Raw genomic sequence first — 25,408 nt, forward strand, 5'->3', positions numbered from 1 at the left:
ACTGTCACTAATTTATATATTTTTTTTCTTTACCATTTTTCTCTATGGGCATTCCACTTAGTTCCATTATTCTCTATGGGCATTCCATCTACCTGTTAAAGTCTATGGGCATTCCACTTAGTTCCATTATTCCCTATGGGCATTCCATCTACCTGTTAAAGTCTGTGGGCATTCCATTCTGTCATTCCTTTTAGTATGTCCCCTATTTGTCTTAGCTGTGCGGGAGTATTTAGTTCCACTTTAATTGTGCAGCAGTTGCTGTTGTGGGATGCAGGAGGTATAGATCAAGAGAGCAGAACAAGCAATCACGTGTAAGGTCCCTCTCATACTCGAACTTTTCTGAAAAGTTCCTTGCCAGGTACAAAGATGGCGGCACGGCTCCTGCTCTTTCTAGTGACGTACGAGCTGCCTGTGCCTAGTAGACTCGGTTCCCTGTCTGCAGAGGGTAGAGAAGGCAATGAATGGCTCTTGATCCGGGGAATGTAGTCAGCTGTCATTGCTATGTGTAAACACGTGAGCCATGTCACCGCAGCCATTCTCCTCCATGCAGCTGTCCATTGTGCCCCATGTGTCAGGCTCGCCCCGCCCACGCCCCTCTCACGTGTTGCCGGGTATCAGTTAGGTGCAGTGTGTGCCGTTCTCTTCTCACCTGGCAGTGAATGAGCGGGCTTCCACCATGCTGCTCTCCGCCGTGCTACACACCTACTCCCTGCGTTACATGCTGCCTGCCGCCCTAATGCTGGGCACGGCGCCCACCTATCTGCTGGCCTGGAGTTGCTGGAAGGCCCTGAGCGTCCTACTACCGGAGAGAGTGTACAGGAGGGGGGACGACCGGCTTTACAACGTCTACCAGAGCATGGTGCTCTTCTTCTTCCAGCACTACACCGGGGTGCAGGTCAGAGCCTGTCTGGGGGGAAGGGGGCACGTGTGTCTGTGTGTAGAACATGACTACTTCCGGGTTGTGACCATCACCATGTCTGTCACCACTACCTGCACTCACCTTGACCACATCTGTAACCTTTCATTCACTGTTCTCTATATCCTATACAAACAGTATTCTCAACATACACCACAATCTACTTTAAGCTGACCATACACTATACAATATGATTGTACAATCCACTTTGAGCTGACCATACACTACTATGCAATCTTTTAGATCTACAGGACCCGGAATGGGTTGTTTAACTACTTCCTTACTGGGCACTTAAACCCCCTTCCTGGGCACTTAAACCCCCTTCCTGACCAGAGGACTTTTTGCGATTCGCACTGCGTCGCTTTAACTGACAATTGCGCGGTCGTGCGACGTGGCTCCCAAACAAAATTAACGTCCTTTTTTCCCCACAAATAGAGCTTTCTTTTGGTGGTATTTGATCACCTCTGCGGTTTTTATTTTTTGCGCTATAAACAAAAATAGAGCGACAATTTTGAAAAAAATAATAAATAGCAAAATTTTTTTTTTTTAAGTTTTTTTTTTATCCCCAGTCTAGGCCGATACGTATTCTACATATTTTTAGTAAAAAAAAAAAAAAAAATCGCAATAAGCGACTGGTTTGCGCAAAAGTCATAGCGCCTACAAAATAAGGGACAGAATTTTTTTTTTTTTACTAGTAATGGCGGCGATCTGCGATTTTTATTGCGACTGCGACATTATGGCGGACACATCGGACACTTTTGACACATTTTTGGCGCCATTCACATTTATACTGCAATCAGTGCTATAAATATGCACTAATTACTGTATAAATGTGACTGGCAGGGAAGGGGTTAACACTAGGGGGTGAGGAAGGGGTTAAAAGTGTACCCTAATATTAGTGTTCTAACTGTGGGGGAAGGGGGGTGACTGAGTGGGTGACAGATCTGTGTCTCTATGTACAAGAGACACAGATCTGTCTCCTTTCTCCCTGACAGCACCGCTGTCTGTGCGAGCCGGCAATGAGAGATGATCTCATATGTAAACATATGAGATCATCTCTCATTGGCCGCACAGATCGCCTAGGAAACGGCCGCTCCGATTGGCCGTTCACGACGATCTGTGATTGGCTGTGTCCAAGGGACACGGCCAGCACAGAAGTTCCCCGCTGCGCGCTCGGGGAACGAGCAAAGGGGCGGCCGTAAAAAGACGGCCTGTTAGAGATTGGGAGCCACGCTGCGGCCGTACAAAGTCGTACGGCCGTCAGCTAGTGGTTAAAGTGTAAGTCCATGCAAAATCTAAAATGCCTGCATCTATAGACACCAGGGATCTAGCACTAACCTTTCTATCCCTGTATAAAAGTATACATCGCTTTTTGAAAGCCGATCCGACCCGATCTCCAGCGCCGGAAACTCTGCAGAGGACAACGGATGTGAAATGAATAGGAAGTGATGTCAGCCATAGAGTTCCTACGAGGCTTTCGTTGTCCTCCATCTCCTCTGCAACTGTCTACACGCTGACAGCTCAGCGTGGGATGCGGTTGGAGTTGGTCAGATTGGTTCCAAAAAGGTATGTGTACTCCTTCTTTTTTTCTTTACAGGGATAGAGGTCAGTGTTGGGTCCCTGGTGGCTATAGGTGCAGGGGATTTAGATTTTGCATGGGCTTCCACTTTAAGGCCCCATACACACGATTAGACTTTCTGCAGATCTTTGTCTTCAGATTTACCAAAACCATATAATACGAGGTCAAACCTTAGGAGTTAACATTTGTATGCTATCAGGCAGGCCCTTGTAGTATATGGTCTTGGTGAATCTGAAGACAAAAATCTACAGAAAATCAAATAGTGTGTATGGGGTCTTAGTCTGTCCTTGGCTATGGTAAATCTAAAGAACATTGTATGGAGATTGCACAGTATGAGTGTGTAGTGTAACTGTATACCCAGCTTTATTCAGACAGGTGGTAGCCCTAGGCGCCTCCTTTTTAAATGTGATCTGTGGTGGGTTGCTTTTCAGAGGGCAGCTGTAGGTGACTGTCTTAACCCTGAGAAGGTCAAAATGCCATGATGCAACCTTGTGCGTTGTTGAATGGGTTTGCTTTCAGCAGCGGTACTGGTCTCCGAATGCCATTGGGTTTTATTGGCTTCAAAGCATCACGGCTGCAGGATGTGTACAGCCCAGAGCGACTGCATGGTGTTGTATAGATGGTAGTCCGGGAAGGGGGGCGCAGCTGTAAAATTGTGGCTCAGATGCCTACTTTTGCCACCCACATGGCCATGAATGAGGCTTTAGATCTACCAGCAAGTATGTAGTGCAACTTTTCCTTTTCCTTTCTTTCTTTTCCTTTCCTTTTCTTTTCCTTTTTTTCCCTTTTTTTTTTTTTTTTTCTTTTCCTTTTTTCACTAAGGTTCTCTAAGACACCTTTCACACTGGTACCGCGGCCGTGTTAGCGGTAAAATGCTGCTAGTCTTACCATTGTGTGGGCGGGGAGCTTTCAACCTGATGGAAGGGGTTAAAAGTGTCACTGTCGAAGCTCTTTGAATTTGGGTGAAATGGCAGGGGCGGTTTAGGAAGCAATATATATACCGGTTCTTCACTGCCCCAAAGGCACTGCTTGCAGCCCTTTTTTTCTTTTTTTTTTCCCCGTCCTGCAAGTGCACCACCCGAGTGTGAAAGCACTCAGGCTTTCACACTGGGGATGCTTGAGAGGCACTTTACAGGTGCTATTTTTTGCTCTAAAACGCCTGAAAAGCGCCGTCAGTGTGAAAGGGGTCTAACAAACCTCTGAGGGCTTCACAGAACAGCTGCATTTATACTGATATTAAAGGGGTTGTAAAGACAAAAATATTTTCCTCTTAAAGTCTGACAGTAGCTAATAAAGTAAAAAGTAATGTTTTGCATTATAACTAGTTTGATACCTGTTGAAATCGAGCTGTTTTATTCACCTCCATCACTCCTGAATCATTATTCTCAGTGACTTCCTGGTTTGCGGTGCACATTCATTCTTGCTACATCACGGCCTAATGGGAACTACAGTTCCCATTAGGCTTAGCCTCCATGCCTGTGAGGGATAAGAGAGCATTTTCACGCAGGGCTGTAGTCATAGGGAGGGGGTGAGCACATTCTGCTTTCCACCAAGCAAAACGGCTCAGGTGCTGGTGGAAAGCAAGAAGAGGAGAGACAGGAAATGGCATTTTCAAACCTGGATTACTGTATTTTGGAGATCAAAAGGAAAAACGAGGTAAGTGATATTTAAATGCTCTAGCTTACAGCGATCAATTGATCTAATAAAAAACAAACCTTTAGTGTTACTTTAAATTACACACAGATGAACTCTAAGGCCCCTTTCACACTGAGGCGTATTTCAGGAGTTTTGGCGCATAAATAACGCCTGAAATAATCCTGCCCCAGCATTCTCAGTGTGAAAGCCCAAGGGCTGGTGGGAGGAAATAAAATCTCCTGCAAGAAGCATCTTTGGAGCGGTATAGGAGCGGGGTGTTTACCACTCCTATATCGCTCCTTCCTGTTGAAATCAATGGGGAAACCACGGTAATTCCGTCTGCAGAGGCGCATTGCGGGCGGTATTGACCCTTTTTCGGCCGCTAGCGGGGGGTTAAAACTAAAAATCGCGTCGCTATACCGCCACCGCACCTCCCCTGCTCAGTGTTAGAGGGACCTTGGGCTCCATGCACACTGGACGCTAAAATAATGTTATAAAAATGCCAGTAGCTTTGCAGGGAGCCTTTCAACGCTTTAAACGTTTTTGCATTCATTAGTGGTTTTTAGTGTCAAAAACACCAAAAAATGCTGGTGAGACACGTTTTTGAGCGTTTATTAGCGTTTGGCGTTTTTTTAGGTAAAAAAACTGCACTTTGAACGCTATTTCCAGGCATACAGAAAAAAGCCCATAAAGTCTATTGCTCATTGGAACATAAAAACCGCAGAGGTGATCAAATTAGGGCCAAAACAACTAATCGATTATGAAAATTGTAATCGATTAATTTCATATTCGATTAATCGGCCAGTAACATAATGGGGTTAAAAAAACTAAAATTAGCCCTTTATAGTACAAAAAAGCAAATTGCTACTGTAAATATTACTTTTACTGTCCCACAGTAAAAAAAATGAACCCCTTACAGTAGCGATTATTTGCTCTTTTTGTACTTATTTTTATTAATTTTTTAACCCCATTATGTTACTAAAAATCTCAGGCCTGGGTCACACCTCTGTGTTTTGGTGCTTTTTGCAGAAACGCACTACAGTTCATTTGCATGGTTTCCTATGGGACACGTTCACATCCATGATTTTTTTTCAGCTGCTGCGTATTTGGAAAGGGCAAGGACTTTTTAACGCAAAGCGGTGCTATTTATATATTTTTTTTGGTTCACTATACTTCAATAGAGAAGCTGCAGAAAAGCATGTAATGTGTTTTTGCGGCAATTTTTTTTGTAACCCGCCCAACAACAAATTGGCCCTTTTCTTTAAGGCTATTATCCGATTAATCGAAACAATAATCGGCCAACTAATCGATTATGAAAATAATCGATAGTTGCAGCCCTAGATCAATTACCACCAAAAGAAAGCTCCATATGTGGGGATCGGTGTTGCATGACTGTGCAATTGTCATTGAAAGTGTGACAGCATTGAAAACTAAAGATTGGCCTGGGCAGGAAGGGGGTGAAAATGCCCTGTATTGAAGTGGTTAATAAACACACTCACCTGTCCCAGCAATGCAGCCGCCCCAAGCCTCGGTTCTCTCCCCCGCCTCGGCATCACAGCTTGTGGCTTTACATCTGGGTGCACACCTTGCATGCGCGAGTCGCACTGCACGTCCTGAATGGCCGAGCAATCTTCTGGGACCTGTGACGTGTCCCCGAAGATTGCAAGAAGGGAGAAGAGGAGGAGTCTAGGCGTTGCAGGCAAAAGTGGGAGCTGGGTACCTGTCAAAACTAGGTACCCACTCCTGCGCCAGAACCCCCCCCCCCCCCCCCCAAAAAAAAAAAATAAGTGTCATGTCAGGGGGTTAGGACTCCTTAAAGTGAAAGTTCCAAGTTTGACCTCAGATTCACACAAATCAAAGCTGGCTATCCAAGGCCAGAGCAGTGTTTATGATCTCCAGCATCCTTTTAAATACTCACATAGGCCTTTAGAAAATAATAGCTGGCTGACTTGGCACATGTGCTTGGGATGGCCATGAATATCTGTGGCTAGGCCTTGATCGGTGCAAACATTTTCAGAGGATGATGGTGGATGTAATTAATCTACAAGTAAGATATAATTAACAGTTTAATCCACTCATAAAAGCAACTACTATAAAGGAAACTTAATGGAACTTCCGCTGACCGGATTCCTCCCCCCTCCGGTGTCACATTTGGCACCTTTCAGGGGAGAGCAGATACCTGTGTAATCCAGGTGTTTGCTCCCACTTCTGATGAACGATCACCGCAGTATCCGCAGCAATCTATGCCGTGTCCATCCCCCCTCCTCCATCCCCCGCTGTGTTCTGGGAGACACACAGGTCCCAGAAGACAGCAGGGACCACTGAGAATGCGTAGCGCGACTCACTAATGCGCATTGGGGAACCAAGCTGTGAAGCGGCAAGGCTTTACTTCCGGATTCCCTTGCTAGTAATGCCAGCACCTCCTCACCCGAAGCTGTTCTGTCCCCCGACTTTCGGGTGGACATCATGGGTGCCCTGGACAGTGACCTTTAATTTTTTTTTATTTTCTACCCAGGCGTACATCAATTTATGTTGGTATCTCTGCTTCATTTGACAGGTACCCGTCCCTACTTCCGAGAGATCTTGCGGTGGCGAGATCACTCGGAGGCTCGGCCCCCCTCCTCCTTCCCCCTGCCGGCCATTCAGAAAGTGCAACGCTTCACTACAGTATGTGTAGCTGCTGACTTTTAATTTCTTGCTGGGGGGAGAGGCTGGGCAGAACTCCACTTTAATAACTTTTATTAGAATCCTCCCATTTTTAATACGTAAAGTTGATCACTTTTAACAAATGAATTCCTTTGGTCAGAAGGCAGATCAGCACTCGTGATTTGATTGCCTCTTATATTCAGGCATCCTGCCATTTCTAGAAATTTAAAGCAAACGTCTGATGTGTGACCGATGACCTATAACAATCTGAGTGCTTCAGGGTGCAGTGCCTGTTCATTTGATTGTTTTGTTTTTTGGGCGTGCATTTCTTTACCTTTGTGCTGCTAACGAAGATTATCTTTTTTATATAGCAAACGTTTGCCAGATATTGTCATGCTCTGCCCTCGTTTCTGCATATCTATACATTGCTTTATTTGTTAAAGTAGAACTAAATGCTCTCAATCGGCATGAACTACCGTATTTATTGGTGTATAACATGCACCCTAACTTTAAAGTGGATCTCCGCCGAAAAAAAAAAAAAAATTAAAGGCCAGCAGCTACAAATACTACAGCTGCTGACTTTTAATATTAGGACACTTAAGGCGGCTATACACGCTTCGAATTTCGAAAGAATTTTCTTTCGAAAATCATCAAAGAATTTTCGTATGAATTTCACACCCTTAGTGGGCTGCAGCAACAGCCAGTTTTCGTGCGGCAATCAAATTTGAGGAATCCGACATGTTGGACATTTTTTGAAAAACTAACGATTTTCTGATCAATGATGGGAGAATCGCACGAGAAATGTAATAGAAAAAAATGTGCATGTGCAAGAGAAGAATATTCCCGGAGAGAAAAGAATATTCCCGGCAACATGAAGGTTTGGTCGGCCGAATTTCGAAAATCAATGGAAAATCATCGGATCACAAAAAACGAACTTTCTGATTTTTGAAAATAAAATGTGTTCGAAATTCGACCGTGTATGGCCTGCTTTACCCGTCCTGGAGTCCAGCGCCGTCGGCAGCAGAGGACGAGCGATCGCTCCCACCGCCATCCTCGATGAGGGAATCAGGAAGTGAAGCGCTCCGGCTTCACTGCCCGATTCCCTACGGCGCATTCGCGAGTCGCGCAGCGCCGTTTTCACTGGTCCCCATCGTGTTCTGGGAGCCGAGTGTTTCCCAGAACACAACGGGCGGGGGCGGGAAGTGACGCACTACCCACAGAATCTGCAAATATCTGCACCCCCCTCCCCCCTAAAAGGTGTCAAATGTGACACCGGGGGGGGGGGGAGGGTTCCGATGAGCGGAAGTTCCACTTTAGGGTGGAGCTCTGCTTTAAGAGGGAAGTTTCAGGAAAAAAACTTTCCATAGCCTCCTGCGTATAACACGCAGGCACAGTTTACCCTCTATTTACAGGGTGAGTGTTATACACCAATAAATACATTATTTTTAATCCTTATGCTTCTAGCCTTAGTAAATGGATAGTAAGGTATGTCCTATTTACTTGTTTTACATTTATTTTTTTATATTTCTTATGTTACTTCCTGGTTTCTGGCCTAGGCCAAATTGATGTCATACATCCTAAGCATCTTTATGGGCATTTTTATTTTTTTTGTCTGGATGAGGGGTGGGAGGGTCTTTCTCTGCTAACTACACCCCCCCCCCCCACCTGCATGTTAGGGCAGATGGATTCCAGTAAGGAAATACAACCTGAATCATTTTCCCTTACTAAACATGGTTGCAGCAGAAAATGCTGGGGGTGGTATCTTTCAAAGTGATTTATCTACAAAATAAAATATGAGTTTTCTTTGAATATTAAAAAAAAAAAATGCCATTTTTGGTGCTCAGATGCAGTTTTTGCATATTTATATGGCTTCGTATTGATGTGGTTATTCTGGGATCGTGGTTGAGGCTACAACTGATGGCTCTGTTTTGAAAATGTAATTTAACTAGATTGAGCAACAACCCTGTTCACATTTGGCATTTTGGGATCTCGGGCAGAATCTCTGATTTTCTGCCTGTGATCTCAAAACGAACTACAATCGCAAACTGCGGGTACAGGTGCCATTATTTTGTCGCCCAAAAGAAGATCCTGCTCCTTTTTGGGCAACAAGCTTCACTCAATGCAATTTGTAGAACAATAATTGCAACAAAACCACACAGTGTTTTAGGTGGCATTAAATATTTTGGAACTTGAACCTCCGTTTAGCAATTGTGGTGCGTTTTTTGAGATCATAGACAGAAGCGCTGATTCTTCCCGGAGATTCCGAAGTGCTAAATGTGATTGGAGCTAGAGCTGCATAAATAATCGTTAAAAAATTGTGATCTCGATTCAACCCCCCTGACGATCTCCAATGCAGAATTTTCCGACTCTTTCATATAAGGCCTCTTTCACAGGATCGGACCGTTGAGATCCACCTGTCAGTTTTGATGGCGGACCTGAACAACTGCTCCATGCAATCCTATGGAGTGTTTGGATATCAGCGGAAACATGTCCGCTGACATCCGACCCGGTCCGATCTGCCAAAATCAGACGTATGGCGATACGTCCCCACCCGTCCATGGCGGATCGGGTAAGATCCGTTTTCATCAGATCACTCCATAGGAGACAGCGGTGCTGCACAAGCCCCTCCCCGCTCAGTGAGCAGAGAAGGGCTTGTCATCTGCCGGCTCAGCGGACAGATCTCCCACGGAGCTGGCGGACTCTGTAGCGACGGAGTCCGCCCTGTGTGGAATAACCCTAAGAGCCTTTTCACACTGGAAACGCCTATAGCGGAGCACTAAAATAGCGGTAAAACACTGCGATTTTACTGCGTTTTTTTTTTTTGCGTTTTCAATTCATTTCAATGGAGAGGGGGGTTTTTGGAGCGTTTCAATAGTGCTATTTTTACTGTGAAAACGCCGCAAAAACGCACCAGTGTGAAAGGGCTCTAACAGTGGAGAGACTTCTCTACTCACTCGGCTGTCATTTTAGCTTGTTACCTATGGTCCAGTTTGTAGGCTACATTCACACTTGCAAGTGAGTGTTCTGATCTGCGGAATACTCGGTGGGGTTTTCTGCGATTAACTGTGGACCCTTATGGCCCACACACACGGTCAGAGATTTGTACGAAAAATACTGCTTTCGAAGCAATTGTACAATAATCTTATCATTAGTGCACAACTTTCAAAAGCTGATCATGACAGTTCATCTGATATTATCTGTTGGGACAAGCACAAACGTTTTTCTCATACCATACCAGATTGCACTATTTTCATTCAACCAGTGCGGTTTTTGTCCTCTTCGTTTTCGATGTGAGATTAGCACGAAAAGAATGCTATCATTCATTCGCCAGATTGTGTACCAGGCATATCTTCTCTAAAACTTCACCCACAAAGTGAGTATCTGAACTGGCAGCCTTATCCTGCAAGGAACCCTTTCTTGTTTAGCATAGGATATGTGTTGTTGAGGCCCAGGACTTCCTTCTTGCCTGGGTTAGTTCTGACTTTCATCTCAAGCAGAACTTTGTTTTCCCTTCCTTCTGTCCAGCTCCAGTTCATAAAAAAGGGAATTTCCCCCTGCTGCCTTGATGTGGTTGAGACTAGGACCGAAACAACTAATCCATTAATCGATTATGAAATTGATCGATTACCATTGTCATCGATTTAATCGGCCAGTAACATAATGGGGTTAAACTAAAATTAGCCCTTTTTATATTGCAAAAAGAGCAAATATCTACTGTAAATGTTTCACTGTCCTACAGTAAAGAATGAACCCCTTACAGTAGTAATTTTTTTTTTTTTTTTTAACCCCCATTATGTTACTAAACATCTCAGGCCTGCGTCGCACCTATGCTTTTTTTAGAAACACACTACAGTTCATTTACGTGGTTTTACATCCATGATTTTTTCAGCTGCTAAGTATTTGGAAAGGGCAAGGACTTTTTTTTTTTTTTTTTTTTTTTTTTTTTTTTTTCAACCACTAGCTCACCAGCCGCCGTATAACTGCGCGAAATCGTGTAGCTATACGCCATTTCGCCGGAGGCGTCCCCCCCCCCCCTGGTGCTGGCGCGCGTGCCCGGTGGTTGCGATCACCACCGGTCGTTACAGAGCGAGAACCGGGAGCTGTGTGTGTAAACTGTCAGGGGGAGTGAAGACTGTTTGTCTGTTCATACAATGTATGAACAGCGATCTGTCATTTCCCCCAGTCAGTCCCACCCCTTCCTCGCCCCCTAGTGTTAACCCCTTCCCTGCCAGTGGCATTTTTACAGTAATCAATGCATTTTTATAGCACTGATCGCTATAAAAATGCCAATGGTCCCAAAAATGTGTCAAAAGTGTCCGCCATAAGGTTGCAGTACCGATAAAAAAAAATCACTGATCGCCGCCATTACTAGTAAAAAAAAAAAAAAAATTAATAAAAATGCCATAAAACTATCCCCTATTTTGTAGACTCTATCATTTTTGCGCAAACCAATCAATAAACGCTTATTGCCAATTTATTTATTTTCCCTTTTTTTTTTTTTTTTTTTTTTTACGAAAAATATGTAGAAGAATACGTATCTGCCTAAACTGAGGAAATATATATATTATATTTATTTATTTTTGGGGATATTTATTACAGCTCTATTTTTGTTTGTAGCGCAAAAAATAAAAACCGCAGGTGATCAAATACCACCAAAAGAAAGCTCTATTTGTGGGAAAAAAAGCATGCCAATTTTGTTTGGGAGCCACGTCGCATGACTGCGCAATTGTCAGTGCCGAATCGCAAGAAGTGGCCCGGTCATTGACCAGCAAAATGGTCCGGGGCTGAAGTGGTTAACACAAAATGGTGCTATTTTGTTTGGTTCAATCTACTTTAATCAAAAAGCTGCAGAAAATCTTTTTTGTGGCAATTTGTGTTTTTTAATCTGCCCAACAACAAATTGGCCAAAAATAAATAAAACTGCAAATCGCAGACATTTTTTTTAAGGTTATTAACCGATTATTCGATTAATCAAAAGAATAATCGGCCAACTAATCGATTATGAAAATAATCGTTAGTTGCAGCCCTGTGCGAGTCTCTCAGCACCTGCTTCCTTTGGGCTTCCTTTTGTAATCCCTGATGGACCCAGTAAGGGTGCTCCAGCTTCTTGTTTCACCATATGTAGGTGGATGTACAAACATGTGAATACTTGGGTGTAGGGCTGCCACAAACGATTATTTTCATAATCCATTCGTTGGCCGATTATTGTTTCGATTAATCAGATAATAGCCAATTTGTTGTTGGGCGGATTACAAAACACAAATTGACGCAAAAACACATTACATGCTTTTCTGCAGCTTCTCCATTGAAGCATATTGAACCAAAAAAAAAAAAAATGGCACCGTTTTGCGTTAAAAAGTCCTTGCCCTTTCCAAATACGCAGCAGCTGAAAAAAAATCATGGATGTGAACGTGTCCCATAGGAAAACATGTAAATGAACTGTAGTGTGTTTCTGCAAAAAACAGAAACCGGTGTGACCCAGGCCTGAGGCCCTGTACACACGATCGGACAAAACCCGATGAAAACGGACTGAAGTTCAGTTTCACCGGTCCAAACCGATCGTGTGTGGGCCCCATCGTTCCGTTATACTTCGGTCGAAAAATTTAGAACTTGCTTTAAAATTGAACCGATGGACGCCTAATCGATCGGTCAAAACCGACGGTTAGTACGCAAAAGCATCGGCATGCTCAGAATCAAGTCGACGCATGCTTGGAAGCATTGAACTTCATTTTTCTCAGCACGTCGTTGTGTTTTACGTCACCGCGTTGGACTCGATTGGTTTTTAAACTGATGGTGTGTAGGCACATCAGACCATCAGTCAACTTCATAGGTTAACCGATGAAACGGTCCTTCGGACCGCACCGACCGCGTGTACAGGGCCTGAAATGTTTAGTAACATAATGGGGGTTAAAAAAACAAAAATAAGTACAACAAGAGCAAATAATCACTACTGTAAGGGGTTCATTTTTTTTTTACTGTGGGACAGTGAAAGTAATATTTACAGTAGCGATTTGCTTTTTTGTACTATAAAGGGCTAATTTTCTTTTTTTTAACCCCATTATGTTACTGGCCGATTAATCGATTATGAAAATTGTAATCGAGTAATTTCATAATCGATTAGTTGTTTTGGCCCTACTTGGGTGCATTCATTTTGTCTTCTATGTCTGCCTTGAATTTTAGCTTTTAAAGTATCGTCTGTTCATACCCTCCCCCCACCCTGTAACTCTGTTACAGGTGGTTTTGGGGGGGAAGTGAGTACTGATTTACTGATCGGTATCTGCTGCAATCCTCGCCTAGACCAGGGTGATGCCGCTTGCCCAACACCTTCCCCTACTGCAGCCTCTTGGAACAAATCACAATTTCCGGGAGCCTACAGGACCATTCACAGAGCCCTGCATGAGCTTTCGCATGTGCAGTGGGGAGCAGCCAGCTATTGGAAGTGAACATTTTAATTACTTGCTTGCTGCTTCATATTCTTGAGGATGGTTGCATGCACTAGACTAGATGCTCCTGCTGTTGACAGTTGATGTCAGACAAGTATAGTTGACACCTTTTGCTAAATACCTGCTGTGCAAACCAATTTCAGAATAATTCCTATTGAAATTTTGTTTTTAGTCAGAGTCTGAAAAAGCACAGACACTGTGATTTCAAGAACAATAGAACCTGAAATCTTATCCTAAATGGATAAATGACCGATCATATACCGAGCATGTCCTTAAAACGAGAGAGGAAGCCATTTATGTTGTCAGTGTATTCTGCAGTTTTTGTTAAAGTGGAACTATACTCGCCTTAACTCCAATAATGCAGTGTCCTGGACTTTCCCGCTGGCATCTTCGAGCAACCATTTTCCAAGTATCGAACACCAGCTGCTTTCATTGGCTGGACAGGAAAAATGGCATGCGTTTGAGTGCCATCAGCTTTGGCATTGCCAAATTTTCCACTGCATTGGCAACCACCCACACAAGTGTAAGCCTTACCTACTAAAGAAGCCATTTGTTTACTCCATGTTGGATTGGAGAAATACTGACGTTTTATTTGACTAATACAGTAGAAATGTCACTATTGTTATAATCCACATCTTGTTTTACTTCCCAGTTTGCAATTGGAACAGTATTTTGTTTTTACCAATTGTTTGTCTGGACACAAGACATGGCATATGTTTTATGTGCAGGATCTCCTGTAATGTTTCACCTGCTAATATTGATTAAACATATAATTAAAGAGACTTTAAGGGAAACTACAATAAAAGAATGTAAAATCAATACGAAATGGAATGGTCTTTAAGTCTCAAGCCAATCTATACACTCTATTGAATTGATGCTAAAAGGGCTTCCAAGGATTTTTTATGAAATGCTTTTAAATAAGGATGGTATTTAAAAAGGAAATGGTTTTATACCTCGATATAATTTGACACAAATGGCTATATCATTACAGCAATAAGAAGGGTGCTTCTGACTGATTTACAAAATGGTGTACCAGGTTCTGTATTGATGTTTATAACGTGCACTCCGTAAATACAGCTGAATAAAACATAAACCACCGGTCTTCATTTTGAGTTGCAAAGCAACAAAATGTAGTTATTTTAACCACTTGCCTACTGTGCACATATACCCCCTTCCTGCCCAGACAAAATTTTAGCTTCCCGCACTGTGTCGCTTTAACTGACAATTGCGCAGTCGTGCGACGTGGCTCCCAAACAAAATTGACGTCCTCGTTTTCCCACAAATAGAGATTTCTTTTGGTGGTATTTGATCGCCTGTGCAGTTTTTATTTTTTGGGCTATAAACAAAAGAAAAAAGCGTAAATTTTGAAAAAAAAAAACACTATTTTTTACTTTTTTGCTATAATAAATATCCCATTTTTTTTTTTTTATCTCAGTTTAGGCCGATGCGTATTCTTCTACATATTTTTGGTAAAATAAATAAAATAAAATCGCAATAACAGTATAGTGACTGGTTTGCGCAAAAGTTATATTGCCTACAAAATAGAGGACATAATTATGATTTTTTTTATTTATTTTTTCTTCGACAGCGACATTATAGCGGACACTTTTGACACATTTTTGGGACCATTCACATTTATACAGTGAACAGTGCTATAAATATGCATTGATTACTGTATAAATGTGACTGGCAGGGAAGGGGTCAACCACTAGGGGGCGAGATAGGGGTTAAATGTGTAGCCTAGTGAGTGTTCTAACTGTAGGGGGAGGTGACCGATCTGTGTCCCTATGTACAAGGGACACAGCATCGGTCTCCTCTCCCTGACAGGACATGGATCTCTGTGTTTACACACAGGGATCCTGCTCAGTTACTGGGCAATCGCGGGTGCCCGGCGGCCGCCGGGCACGCGCATTGTGTTCCCAGTAACGCGACGGGTGCGCGCGCCCCCTAGTGGCTTTAAATGACAGGACGTCATATGACGTCCTGTCAGAACAATGGAGTCTTCCGCCCGCCGTCATTTGACGGCATGCGGTTGACTAGTGGTTAAAGGACATGATTTTTTTCTATACCTACTGTACATGCCTATACTTTTACTAACTTACTCTGTACTCAGTGGCCCAGATTCAAGAAGCACTTGCGCCCGCGCAACCATAGTTGCGCGGCGCAAGTGCTTACTTGCTCCGGTGTAACGAGTGCGCCTGATTCAGGAACCTCGTTACACCGAATGCAGCCTAGGATGTGACAAACATAAGCCTCTTTATGCCTTCACATCCCAGGCTGCATTCTTGCGTTGGCCGCTAGGGGGCGCGGCCTTTGTGATCGGCGTGTAGTATGCAAATTGCATACTACCACCGATTCACAAAAGTTGCGCGGGCCCTGCGTACGCAAGGTACGGAGTTTCCGTACGGCGCCTTTAGCATAAGGTTGCTCCTGCTAATAGCAGGCGCAGCCAATGCTAAAGTATAGCTGCGCCTCCCGCTCGCGACGTTCAAATTTCACGTCGTTTACGTAAGTGAACCGTGAATGGCGCTGGACGCCATTCACGTTCACTTACAAGCAAATGACGTCCTTGCGACGTCATTTGCCGCAATGCACGTCGGCAAAGTTTCCCGACGGAGCATGCGCTGTTCGCTCGGCGCGGGAGCGCGCCTAATTTAAATGATTCCCGGGATCATTTACATTAGGCAGCCTTGCGCCCGGCTGCTTAGCATATTGCCCGCGCAATTTACGGAGCAACTGCTCCGTGAATCGCGGGCAAAGCGCAATATTTGCGTGGGCGCAGAGAAAAAAATTTGCTCTTTGCCCACGCAAATATTGCGCGATTCTACTTGAATCTGGGCCTGTGTGTACTATTTTCTCTTTTATTATGTTTAAAAAAATATAAATTAACTTCTCGTAATATAATTTCAGTGATTATATACTTGGAGTTATTAAAGTATTTTAATAGCGATAATTCCTTTTAAACAATTTACTTCTAGGTAAAGGACAACAGCGTCAACCTGCTTTGCTATTTACACTCTGGGCCAAAATCTCCTTCAGAATTGGCTGATTCTGTCCAGTTATCCCGCCATAGACTTTTATACAGCTGTAGTCAACCATGAGACAGTCGGAGAATTTCCCTATACAAGTCTTTGGCTCATTACAGTGGACACAATTTTTTAATCCCATGCAGATTTTGTAAGTTTTTTTCCACTTACAAAGAAATGATGGGGCTATAATTTTTACCATAGGTGTATTTTAAATGATAGAGACAGAATATCAACACTTGATACAAAGGCAATAAATTGATTTGCAGTTCAGTGAGTAAAATACGTATTTGATCCCCAAGCAAAACATGGCTTCTTACTTGGTGGAGAAACCCTTGTTGGCAAGCACAGAAGTAAGATATTTCTTGTAGTTGGTTATCAGGTTTGCACACATTGCAGGAGGGATTTTAGTCCACTCTTCTTTACAGATCTTCTCTAAATCCTAAGGGCCAGTTCACACCAGACGCAGTTCAGTGCGCATTTTTTCTGCACTAAATGCATGCACAGTGTTTTTCATGTATTCCATCGGCTTTAGTTTACACCAGGGATAAGCAATTAGCGGACCTCCAGATGTTGCCAAACTACAAGTCCCATGAGGCATAGCGAGACTCTGACAGCATCAAGCATGACACCCAGAGGCAGAGGCATGATGGGACTTGTAGTTTGGCAACAGCTGGAGGTCCGCTAATTGCTTATCCCCGGTTTACACCATGCAGTCAGTTTCCGGTGCAGAAAAAACAAAACTGCATAGAAGAACTGCATCTGGTGTGACCTGGCCCTTAAGGTTTCTTGGCTGTTGCTTGGCAACTCAAATTCTCGGCTCCCTCCATACATTTTCCATACGATTAAGGTCTGGAGCCTGGCTAGTCCACTCCATGACCTTAACGTGCTTCTTCTTGAGCCACTCCTTTGTTGCCTTGGCGGTATATTTTGGGTCATTGCCATGCTGGAAGAACCCATCCACGACCCATCTTCAGTGTTCTGGCTGAGGGAAGAGGGCTCTCATCTAGGATTTTACAATACATGGCCCCTTCCGTTGGCCCCTGAATGTGGCAATGTCAACCTGTACCTTTTTTAGCAGAGAAACTGCCCCAAAGCATAATGTTTCCACCTCCTGTGCTTTACTGTACAGATAGTGTTCTTTGGGTCATAGTCAGCATTTTTCATCCTCCAAGCACGGCGACTCGCGGTAATGCCTAAGAGCTTAATTTTGGTCTCATCTGGTCACAGAACTTTCTACCAATCCCTTTCCGAATCATTTAGATGTTAATTGGCAAACTGCAGACGGGCCTGTACATGTGCCTTCTTAAGGAGGGGGACCTTGTGGGTGCTGCGGGCGATTTTTTTTTTTTTCTTTTCTTTTCTTTTTCTTTTTTTTTTTTTTTTCCAATCAATGGCGGCATATTGTTTTACCAATGGCTTGTTTGGTGACTCTGGTCCTAAACTGCTTTGAGGTCATTCACAAGCTCCTCCTGTGTAGTTTTTGGCTGATCCCTCACTTTTCTTTGCATGGAGCTCCAGCCTGAGGATGTTTGATGGTTATTTTGTATTTCTTCCGTTTGCGAATAATTGCTATGACAGTTGTCTCCTTCTCACCAAGTTTCTTACTGATGGTCTTGTAGCCCGTTCCAACCTTGTGCAGGTGTACAATCTTGTCCCAGATGTCATTTGACAGCTCTTTGGTCTTGCCCACGATCGTGAGGTTTGAATGGAAGAAAGAGATTCTGTGGACGGGTGTCTTTCTTGCACATAACAAGTTGTCGTTACGAGCACCTTCTAAAACTGACAGGACTAATCTGTGTATCACATGAACACATATAGCCAGTCTGTGGGAGCCAGAGTTATTGTTGGTTGGTAAGGAATCAAATACTTATTTTACTTACCGAACTTCAACTCAATTTACAGTTGGGTAGGAGGGTTATTTGCTAGTTTAGGAGCCAGGGAGGATTTACTAATGTTTGTTTTAAAAATTCTGGTAAACTTTGCCTGCCCTTAAAGGGGTTGTAAAGGAAATTTATTTTTTATTTTTTTCCCCCCTAAATATCTTCCTTTATCTTGGTGCAGTCCTCCTTCACTTACCTCATTCTTCCATTTTGCTTTTAAATGTCCTTATTTCTTCTGAGAACCGCTCACTTCCTGTTCTTCTGTCTGTAACTCACCACCGTAATGCAAGGCTTTCTTCCTGGTGTGAAGAAAGCCTCTTGAGGGGGCAAGCAGGAGTGTCAGGACGCTCACTAATACACAGCTCCTTTCTCTATCTGCAAAGTAGAGAGTGTCCTGACTTGCCTGCTCGCCCCTCCCCCCTCAAGAGGCTTTCTCCACAACCCCTTTAAGGCTGCATAATATTTCACTATTGTTGTGCTGCATGCTTTAATCCTCCTATGATAGTTTGTGACCGTGTTCAGAAGGCCACCAATTATCCCTATGCCAGCAAAACACAGCCCTGCACAGGGCACACAAGTATTCACCCTTGTGAATGAGGCCTAAATGTTCTGTACTCTTTACTTCCTGCAACATAGGATTTTTTTTTTTTGATGGCTTATTACAAAATGCTGTGCTTCTGAAAACCCTGATTGATGCTCATGCTGTATGTTTTAACTAGCCATTTTAGGAGTTCCTTTTAAGAATGAGATGCTGTAAACTTCAGTTGCATGGCTTAGTACAGAATATAAAAATCGGTTACAAGTAAAAACCCATAAGAGAATAACTTGTTGACTCTCCCTGAAAATGCTGGAACATGCCCCCAGGCTAGCAACATCATTTCAATAATAGAAACCTCTAAGCTACTCATTATTTTTCTCTGCCCAAGGACATGTAGGTGCTGCATGTGTGCACTATTCAGGGAACAGTTCTCATGATTTTTTTATTTAATTTCATCCTATGTATAGACAAATGAGGTTCGTTGCGGGACAATATATATCATAGTGTCTGCTACAGAGAGTTGCAAAACAGAGGAGCCAGGATTCATACCTATCACTTTCCCCTCTAGTCAAGTGAACATTTTTTTTTTTTTTTTTTTTTTTCACATTTACTCCTTTATTTTCCTTTTTTCAATTATAACAAGGTCACAAGAGATTATCATACAAATATATACAAACATACATTCCATTATTCTAGACATAATGTCTCTTCCAAAAAAAATAAAAAAAATAAACAGACACAAATCCAAAAACATAGTTATAGCCAATTCAGTTTTCACTCTTATTCTTAACTACACCCGTTATCGATTCGGCCTACTTTGTCTGCTCCCTTAGTTAAAAAATGTATGTACTTCAAACGCCTCCTCCCGTCTGTTTCCTTGTTATCGGTATGCCCTTACTTATCTAACCCCTTAGATGGGGACCCCCCAAACTACACAAAGCAAAACAGAACAAAACAAAACAAAACCAATAAAAAAAAAAAAAAAAAAAATTTAAATTTTTTCCTGAGCCACATTCTTCTCTCTCTCCCTCCCCCCCCTCCAACCGCACAGGTCCCCCCCGGCTTCCAGTCTTCCTTACCTTCGGCTCACTTCTATTCAGTTGAACTCCCTCACCTCCCGTCCCTCTTCCGATAGTTTCTTCCCCTCTTCTGTAAATATGAACTCATTCCATCCTGCCCATGTTTCTACGTATTGTTCCCTTCTATTCCTAGACGAAAGCATTAAAGCGGGGGTTCACCCTATCGACGGGAAAAAAAACTTTTTTTTTATTTTACCTTAAAATCAGGCATTGTAGCGCGAGCTACAGTATGCCTGTCACAAATTTTTTACCGCCGTACTCACCTTGTAGTCGTCCATCGAAGATTCCGGGGAATGGGCGTGCCTATCGAGACGGAGGATGATTGACGGCCGGCTCTGGCGCGTCACGCTTCTCCGGAAATAGCCGAAATAGGCTCGGTCTTCACGACGCGTGCGCATAGCCTGTGCGCAGGCGCCGTGAAGAGCCGAGACCTACTCCGGCTGTCTTCGGGGAGAGTGACGTGCCAGGGCCGGCCGTCAATCATCCTCCCTCTCCATAGGCACGCCCATTCCCCGCGGGAGCCGGAATCTACGATGGACGACTACAAGGTGAGTACGGGGTTAAAAAAATCGGGACAGGCATACTGTAGCTCGCGCTACAATGCCTGTCTCGATGGTAACATCATGGGATTGTGGGTGAACTACCGCTTTAAGTCCTCCATAGCTCCAATTTCCCTGACCCTATTGAGCCATCTCGCTACAGAGGGAGGTCTACTGTCTCTCCACTGGAGACTTATTCCCATTTTTGCTGTATTTATCAGATGCCGAAGCACCGACTTTTGATACTCCCCTACTGGAATCTGTGAGCTATGGAGGAGAAAAAAAGCTGGGTCATCTGGAATCTGGAATTTCGTAAATTTTTGTCCTATTCTACGCACCTCCTTCCAGTAGTCTTTCACCTTTACGCAGTCCCAGAATATATGCCGCAAAGTCCCCTGCTCCAGACCACATCTCCAGCAATTCTCTGAGTTTTCGTTAGAGAGTTTGTGCAACTTTACTGGAGTGTAGTACCACTGCGACAGTAATTTATAATTGCATTCCTGGATCCGTGTTGATGCAGATGAATTTAAAGCCAGAAATACTATTTGTTTTCGTTGGGTCTGTGAAAAGGTTATCCCCAGGTCTCTTTCCCATTTGATGATTCCTGGGAAGACAAAATCCTCCCGGGGAACATTCAATATTTTATACATTTTAGAGCCCACTCGCTGTATTGGTTCTTCCTCATCACAATATTTTTCGAATTTTGTCAGTTGCCGCCGAAAATTTGAAGGGTGTCCCAACGAGCTTAGGAAATGTCTAGTTTGGAGCGCCTGCCAGAAATTTAACTCATATTCTCCCCCTACCCTCATCAGTTCAGCTATTGGTGGCCACCCATCTGTTTTCAAAAAATGGGATACCTGGACTTTACCTTTCCCTTTCAAATTATTATAAACTGCTCCGGCCATCCCTGGTGTAAATCCTGGGTTCCCCAGTACCGGGTATAAGGGTGAGTGTTTAGATGAGAATTTAGAGTTTTTACATATTTTAGCAGTGACGGACAAGGTCGCTCCAATTAAAGGGTGTTTCTTCATCTTACTTGATAGTAGTTTATAGCACCAGGGTGCCCTACCTAGTGCCACTGGAGAGATCTGCTGTTCTACCTCAACCCACCTTTTATATTGTCTATTTCTACACCAGTCTATTAATCTCGTCAGGTGGGCTGCTTGATAATATTTAGCTATATCCGGGATTGCCATCCCTCCCCAGCTCTTTGGAAATTTCAACACCTCTTTTTTTATCCTTGGCCTTTTCCCGTTCCAAACAAAACTCATCAAAGCCGTGTCCAGTTGCCGGAGAAAGGCCAAGGGTATTTTAATCGGCAGGGTCTGAAACAGATACGTTATTTTTGGCAAAATACTCATTTTCACTATATTGTTCCTACCGAACCATGAGTGTATTCCATATTGCCATTTCTTCATAAGCTTGCTAACTGAGTTAAGGAGAGGTGGGAAGTTTAATTTAAACGTTTCTTTTATGTTTGCTGGAATTAAAGTACCCAAAAATTTTAACGCCGTCTTCCATTTAAATCTGAAATTTTGTTGTATTATAGTCCGCATCTGTATTGGTACTGCCACAGTGACTGCTTCAGATTTAGCCTGATTTACTTTTAAATTGGATAATTCTCCAAATTTTACAATTTCTTTAACCAGATTGGGGAGAGAGACATGTGGTTTTGAAATAGCAAACAGCAGATCATCCGCGAACGCTATTACCTTATGACTCCCCACCCCCATCTGAATGCCCTGTATATCTGGATTTTGCCGAATTCTGTTTAAAAGAGGTTCCAGGGACAGAACAAAGAGCAATGGTGACAGGGGGCATCCCTGTCGTGTTCCGTTTGAAGTTGCACAAATTTTAGAATGTATCCCATTTACTCTCACCGAGGCTCGTGGGTCAGTGTACACACTTCTGATCCAGCCCAACATATTTTCTCCTAGGCCCACGCGTCGCAACACAGAGAACAGGAACCTCCAGCTGACTCTGTCAAAAGCCTTCTCGGCATCGGTATTTAGGAACACGGCAGGGATGCCTCCCTCAGATGCCCCCTGAACCAGATTTAGGGCCCTTATCGTACCATCTCTTGCCTCTCGCGTGGGGATAAATCCTACCTGGTCTCTATCTATCAACTCCGGAAGCCACACTTGTAGCCTACTAGCTAATATCTTCGTGAACAGTTTCAAGTCAGAGTTTAACAACGAGATTGGCCTGTAACTGCTGCACTCCGCCGGATCCTTCCCCTCTTTAGGGATCACTGTGATATGGGCTAACAAAGCCTCCGGCGGGAATGCAGCAGATTGACCCATCTCATTGAAAACTTTTGTCATTTGGTTACTCAGCAATGGTAAAAACTCCTTATAATATCTTATCGTGTAACCATCTGGCCCCGGAGCTTTCCCATCTTTCATAGTTTTTAACATTGACTCTAATTCTTCTACTGAGATGGGAGTATCTAAGCTGGCCTGAGCGATAGGTGGTAATCTAACTAGATCCGCTGTTGAAAGATAATCGTCTATCTCTGTTTGGGACACCGATGTCTGAACCAGATTGTACAGATTGGAATAGTATCTGCCAAATTCCTCCGCTATCTCCTTTGGTTTCCGCTTTAATTGCCCCTCCTGCCCCTTGATTTGTGGGATATACGTTGCTTGGCTCTTTTCTTTCAGCTTCCCTGCCAGCAGTTTGCTACACTTATCCCCAAATTCGTAGTTTGTTTTTTTTACCCCTTTGTATAATTGCTTTAGCCTTGTATCGTAATAATTCTGTGATCTGCCTCCTCAAATGGCTCAATTCTCTACCTATTTGGGGGGTCAATGTCTTTTTATGCTGGAGTTCTAATGTTTGGATATCTGCTAATAGATTCTTTACCTGTTGGTCACGTTTCTTTTTTATTTTCGCTCCATGTCTCATCAATGTCCCTCTAATTACTGCCTTGTGGGCTTGCCACACCATCCCAGGGTTGCTCCCAGGAATATCATTCAGTTGGAAGTATTCTGTGATTTCCCGGGCAACATCTTCTCTCACTTCTTCATTCTGTAGGAGACTCTCGTTGAGACGCCACCTTCTTTCCTGTGCCAACTCCGTCCCTGCCAGCGAGATACATAAGCTCACCGGCGCGTGGTCTGACCACGTTATGGAAACCTCTGTTATAGATGAAATCAGATACTGGGGTACCATAAACAGATCGATCCTAGAGTACACCTGATGTGGGTTGGAGTAAAAAGTGTAGTCTTTCTCCTCTCCATGCAACGTTCTCCATACATCCACTAATTGGGCCTCATAGAATCTACCCAACACACCCCGTCTGATTCCATCTGCAACAGAAGAAGTCCCCCCGGAGCAGTCAATCTTTGGATTTAGCGGAATATTAAAATCGCCCCCCAGGATTAATTTACCTTCCGAAATTGCCATCAGATCCTTCAGGGTTTTCCTCAGGAATACATCCTGTTGTACGTTAGGTAAATACACCGTAGCTAGAGTCACCTTAATCCCTCTTATTGTCCCCTTTAGAAAAAGATATCTCCCTTTTGGATCTTGATATATATTTTCAAGTATCCAAGGAATTCTATTAGAAATCAAGATGGAAACCCCTTTGGATTTCGCTTCTTGGTTTTCCGCATGGTACACATATGGATAATATTTATTTTGTAGCATGGGGAGCCCTCCTGATCTAAAGTGCGTCTCCTGAATATAACCGATGTCTGTTTCTGTAGATCTCATATCCCTCAATAGCATCCTGCGTTTCTCAGGGGTGTTAAGTCCTCTAACATTTAAAGATGTAATTTTTATTCCCTCCATCTGGGCACCAAGGGGAAAAGCTGTGCCCGGGGGGAGCAAGAGAGGCAGAAAAACCGGGATACCGGAGTGGCCCAAAAAAAAAAAAAAAAAAAGGGGGGGGAAAACCCCTTTATATTTTAGGGTGAGTCCCACACCCACTAACCCCCCTCTATTTCCCTGTTCCCCTTCCCTCCCACCTCCCCCCCTTATGTCTCACCTGGAGAAAGAACCCACTTGTGACCCCCAACCCCAATTGGTCAGTGGATAATCCTATTCCAGGGAATGGACCAATTTGGCAGAGCGCTGAATCTGGTTTTATCTGATTATTCCCACTTAACCGTAATATAAATATAGAGAAACAAAAAAAAAAGAATCCCAAAAATAATATATAAAGACGTGGAAATTTTTTTTTACTCCCAGCTACTCCACCCCCGCCCCTCCGATTTACTGATACCCTATAGATTCGTCCCAATTTCCTTCCCATCTCATTTCCCTCCCTCCTTAACCTCCCCTCTTCCCACTACCACAACCCAAGCCTTCCCCCCCCTCCCCTCCTCAGGTCGACCCTCCTCTCCTCCTGGGGTTCCCAATATTCTGCTTCTCGCTTCCTCTTCTCCCCTACCCCCCGCCCCCCCCACAGATCCACTGGGGGGGAGAGGAGGCATGGGGGGCAGGGGGGAACACCCCCATCGAAGGCGGGGAGGACCTCCTACATCCCACCCACCCTCCTCCCATCCACATACCACTAATTTAGTGCACTATACTGTGCTCCCAATCTATTTCAGGGGGTATAGGGGCCGGCTCCCCCGCCTTCAACCCACCCCTCCCCTCCTCCTTCTTAGTGCTTGCACACCCACTTCGTGATTTAACATACATATTACTTGTGTTATCAGTGTTTGACCTCTAGGGTCTACTGTGTTATACTCTCGTCTCCTCTTCGAGGGGATCAGAGTAATTATAATACAATTATAATGAGAAAGAAAAAAAAAAAAAAAAAAAAAAAGATCCAGTGTCACACATATTCTAACAATAACACACTTATGATATTCCCTTCATATCACTCTTGATGTTGTACATCCTCTGTGGGCAACAACACCTCATTTAAAGAAACACCCTTCTTTAGGGTCTCCCAAACAAAAGTAAAACTTGGGGGAGACATATTAATAAGTCGGAACTCCAGTTCCTAATAGGGCCTAAGCTCCCCAGTTAACACATCTAAATAAAGTGAAGCCAAATAACGTAGCGTTAATCCAAAGGAAAAAAAAAAAAAAAAAACGTGTTTTTATATGTGGTATGTGGTATTGATGGGGCTCCCGCTGACACCCTTTCAAGGGGAGACACGGGGGGGGG

At 43.6% G+C, this 25,408-nt stretch overlaps 1 protein-coding gene across 1 annotated transcript in view; it reads left to right on the plus strand.

The window, feature by feature from the left end:
* Nucleotides 1-655: 655 nt before the first annotated feature.
* The window catches only part of AGPAT5 (1-acylglycerol-3-phosphate O-acyltransferase 5), a 93,031-nt gene continuing 68,278 nt past the window's right edge, over nucleotides 656-25,408 (plus strand). The window contains exon 1 of the mRNA XM_040349816.1: nucleotides 656-895. Within this exon, the coding sequence (XP_040205750.1) occupies nucleotides 677-895 (219 nt within the window). The 5' untranslated portion in view covers nucleotides 656-676. The remainder of the gene's footprint in view (nucleotides 896-25,408) is intronic.

This window comes from Rana temporaria, chromosome 4 (genome assembly GCF_905171775.1).
Source record: "Rana temporaria chromosome 4, aRanTem1.1, whole genome shotgun sequence".
NCBI classification, from domain to species: domain Eukaryota; kingdom Metazoa; phylum Chordata; class Amphibia; order Anura; family Ranidae; genus Rana; species Rana temporaria.